General features: G+C 43.6%; 1 protein-coding gene across 1 annotated transcript in view; it reads left to right on the top strand.

Annotated features, from left to right (window-relative positions):
* SLC38A1 (solute carrier family 38 member 1) overlaps window positions 1-2,259 on the top strand; it is a 69,619-nt gene extending 67,360 nt beyond the window's left edge. Inside the window, exon 17 of the mRNA XM_014458165.2 lies at window positions 1,419-2,259. Coding sequence (XP_014313651.1) covers window positions 1,419-1,520 — 102 coding nt within the window. The 3' untranslated portion in view covers window positions 1,521-2,259. The remainder of the gene's footprint in view (window positions 1-1,418) is intronic.
* The last annotated feature ends 2,015 nt before the right edge of the window (window positions 2,260-4,274 follow it).

Genomic DNA, 4,274 nt, shown 5'->3' with positions numbered 1-4,274 from the left:
GGATGACCCCTGAAGCCATAAATCCCATACCCTTCGAATCCTTACCAGTAGTTGCTTCACAAGGTCAGAGAGGAAGGAGCCATCACTCTGGCACAGCAGTAAAAGAGACTAAGATCCGAAAATGGTAGAGGCCTGTTGCCCAGGAATTCCCTGGGCTTCCCCAACCCAGCTCCCATAATGAAATGGTAGTAGGAACTACTGAATAGCGTTAGGCAAGGGCTCCTATCCATTTGAGGACCCCCTGGGAGTTAGACCAGACCCTTGGTGGTGAGCCCACGTGCATCCCTCAGAACCCCACCCGTCGCCTCCCCTCCTGCCCTTAGCCCTTCCTCCAGGCTCCAGAGCAGCCCCCGTGGCTCTCATGATGCTCCATCCTTCTCTCTGTGGAGCTTTCATTGGATAGTCTCAAGGCCACACAATTTATAATCTGTGTTCTCTAGATTCTGTATTTAATGATCTGTCCGTCTGTGGCCTTCATGACCCCTTGAAGTAATTTAGATGTTTTTTTTTTTTTACCTTCAGTATTATTTTGTATTAGTTTCACGTGTACAGCATAGTGGTTAGACCAGCCGTGGGCAAACTACGGCCCGTTTGAAATGAATAAAACTAAAAAAAAAAAAAAGACTGTACCCTTTTATGTAATGATGTTTACTTTGAATTTATATTAGTTCACACAAACACTCCATCCACGCTTTTGTTCCGGCCCTCCGGTCCAGTTTAAGAACCCATTGTGGCCCTCGAGTCAAAAAGTTTGCCCACCCCTGGGTTAGACACTCACATACTTTACAAAGTGGTCCCCCCTGATATTTCCAGTACCCACGTGGCCCCGTACATAGTTATTACTGAAGTCCCTTAGTTTCTGACACTGTTTCCTATATCACTTGATCAAATTTACTTTGCTTTTATATCTTTTTCCACGTTTCAAACAAAAATGTTTGCCTACCAGCGATAACCTAGGTTGGTTGGTAAAGAGAGATGAAAGGACCTGTATGTTTTCCAAAGCCATTTTTTTTAAGTCATAATCTTAGTCGGAAAGAAGCTGTAAGGATGGCCAGTCGGCTGTAGAGGAACAAGCATGCCAGACAATCTTTCTATGCTGTCCTCTGACCCACCCAGTGCACAAGTGCCGAGCCTCCCCAACGTGGCTTACAAGGTTAAAAACTGAATCTCAGAGCAAATGCATCCAGTTCAAAACACAGAATGTAGAGGAGGCTCTGTGTAGTTTGTTCTTACTTTCCCATCCTTGGAGAATCAGATTTCGCACAGTTTCAGAAAGATTCTCCCAGGTCCACAGTGGTTGTCACAAACTCCAAAAACATGGGTCCGCGAGGAGAGGGAAAGCGTGGGTGTTTATTTCCAAGGTGCCTGTGGGAAGGGTTTGCTTCGCTGAAATAACCCATGCCTTTCTGTTGCTGCAGGCTGCCCTCTTCTTGGGCCTGGGGGTGTTGTTTTCCCTGGTCAGCATTCCCTTGGTCATCTACGACTGGGCCTGCTCATCAGGGAGTGACGAAGGCCACTGAGACCAGCTGGGAAGCGTCAACACTTCCGTGAGCTGCTCAAGTCACTAACCACACATCAGCAACCCTCATCACTTCCTTTGCAAGTTTACAGAAGCAAACAGAAATTTACAGGATACTTCAAATGGAATCCCACTTTGGTCGCAAAACAGAAACCTGTTTCTATACCGGTTCGTGTCCCTCCAAGATCTGGGATCAGTTTAAGGATCATGGATTTCCCCCCACTTCAAATTTCACGGAATCATATTTTCTAGTACTTTCCACAGTCAGTTATTTTTCACTCTCCTAACTCATTTTTGTGTGACTTCATGGTCTCTTAGAACTTTGAAAACATGATCATCAATCATGTTTATTTATTATAGATCCAGATTCTGAAATAATTTTCCTACTGATGTTCAGCTCACACTATCTGTATCTTTTTAGAAGAGAAAATAATCTTGAATTGTATATATTTATTTTGCTTTACAGAAGAAAAAAAGGTTTCGTAAATAATTTGCCTATTTGGGTTAACATAGCACACAGGGATCATCGTTGGGGAGTCGCGGGGTGCGTGCATTGCAGGGTCCGAGCACGCCCTGGGTTTGAGGTGGCTCTGATCTCCCGCAGGCAGACCAGTGGCCTCCCGGGTACTACGTCCACTTCACACAAAGACATTCCCTGGTAAAGTGTTCTCTCAGCTGGGAAGGGGTGGAAATGATTCTTACCTTGGTAAACACATTAAACTACACATGTGGGGAATCTAGCAAATTAAGTTTTGTTTCCCTCTTGGCAACTTGTGTCAAAGTTACTCTGACCTGAGTTAATTTCTACTGGGGAAGCCCCATAACACCTTTATAATAAATTGAGGAGCAAGAATACTGCAAAAAGATTGTCCAAAATGCCTGAGAGAATATTCCTCTGATGCAGATCGCCTTCAACCCTACACTGGATTGTTGGAGGGAGAAACGTTTTCTTACTAGTAAATGATAACCCCAGAAGCTTTTCCTCATGTCCACCAGCTTTTTGCACAGGGAATAAGGTGTATCTAACCAAGGATGATCTAAGTAATTCCTGTTTTATATTGGGTACTTTAGGGGGAGGGAGGGTGTCTTTAAAAGACTTGTTTTATATCTATAAATTTAGGTTATTATAAATACAAGATTTTTGTATCTTAAATAAGCCTCATTCCTATGTCTTCTCCATTAACAATCCATCCAGAGTGTTAGAAAGAGAAAGAGAACCCTCAGAGATAGTCTTTGAGGAGAACTTGTGACAAAAATCACGGAGTACCTTCCTTTCCCCCATGAGGACCTCGGTGTCCCCGCTGTTCCTCCTTGCTGCTAGCTGAGGCTGGGCCATTCCTGCTTGCCCCCCGTACCCCACACAGGGTAGAGCTGCCCTGCACTCATACCCTAGCCCCTCTTCTAAAGGGAGCAGAAGGAAGCTACAGAGACTGAGAAAGGAGAGAGTTTGGGACAGGTAGTTTGGAAAGTAATGAAGACCAGAACCCCAGAACTGCATTACCCCTAAGCTGGGCCATCACCTGTGGTTGGATTGTCCATGTCACAGTCAGAAATGTGTGTGCTCCGTGCACTGGTCTCTTGACAGAGGCCTTGTGTTTTCATCTAGATTCTGGTTGAATGTCTCAAACAGAAGTTCACTGGGCACAGATTCCTTATCCTGTGATAAGTAGACTCTAGCCACAGACTCTTGGCAAGGCTTCCAGGCACTGAGCTCTGGCTTCTGTTCCTCCCCCATTCACACCCCAGAAGCCTCCACACTCCCTGGGAGCTCCCTGGAATGGTACCCCTCCCCCCCCCCTACAGACCTCTGTCCCATGGAAGAGGCTCTGTGGGGAGAAGGAAAAGGTCATCATAGCTTTAATGTAATGTTCCAGAATCACATTCGCATTAGGTCAGAGTTCAGGCACTTAGACACGAATGCCTAACCCAGTAATACGGAAGACACTGCTGAAAAGGATGTCTTAGGTGAGCAGGGAGAGAAACAGCAAAACAAGTCAAGTCAGTTGGCCCTCAGAGACTTGTCTAGAGCACCAAGTAATGAAATACCAGATAGTGGGATGGCCCTCCATTGAAACAAAATATTCCAGCCATATTTTGCTACTTTCTATTTTCCTCATTAATTTACAATTCATTCATCTTACACTCCCAAAGTCCATTTAGAAATTTATCATTAACTCTTGGGGGGGAAAGGATGTATAATGATATTTTTGGATCTCTGGATTTTGTGTCAGTAAAGGAATAATTATTATTTAAAATATATTTATTTAGAGGAGGCACATTAGTGTAGATGTCTAGGATACCACAGGTTTTTAAAATATTCTTTGTATGTTTATCTAAGTTGACTGAATACAATAGACCCTACTGTAGTTTGTCAAATATCACGGATTACACCATTTGTGTGGGATTAGCTGTAAAGTATACTGCTGTTAATCTTGTTCAGAATAGTGAACTGGTAGCCAAAAATACATGTATCACAGATGTTAGCTAGAATTTAAACAACGCAGTCCAAGTACTATAGAAGTTCTTCTGCTAAATTAGTAGACTAAAGAATATTATACCTTAAGCCACTGGGAGCAGCACCTTTTCCTTTGGTAGCCAGATCTCAGGACTAGTGAACAGTGCCAGTTTAATACTTTGGATTTACAACTGTTCTCTGGTTATTGCAATACAGACTAATGTAAATCCCTGATTTCCTTAATGCTACTTAACGGAAGTGGGGGTAGTAAAGTGTGCACAGGAAAGAAATGTAGTCTTG

This window comes from Myotis lucifugus, unplaced genomic scaffold (genome assembly GCF_000147115.1).
Source record: "Myotis lucifugus unplaced genomic scaffold, Myoluc2.0 scaffold_91, whole genome shotgun sequence".
Classification (NCBI taxonomy): Eukaryota; Metazoa; Chordata; class Mammalia; order Chiroptera; family Vespertilionidae; genus Myotis; species Myotis lucifugus.
This window is presented reverse-complemented; position numbering and strand designations above follow the sequence as displayed.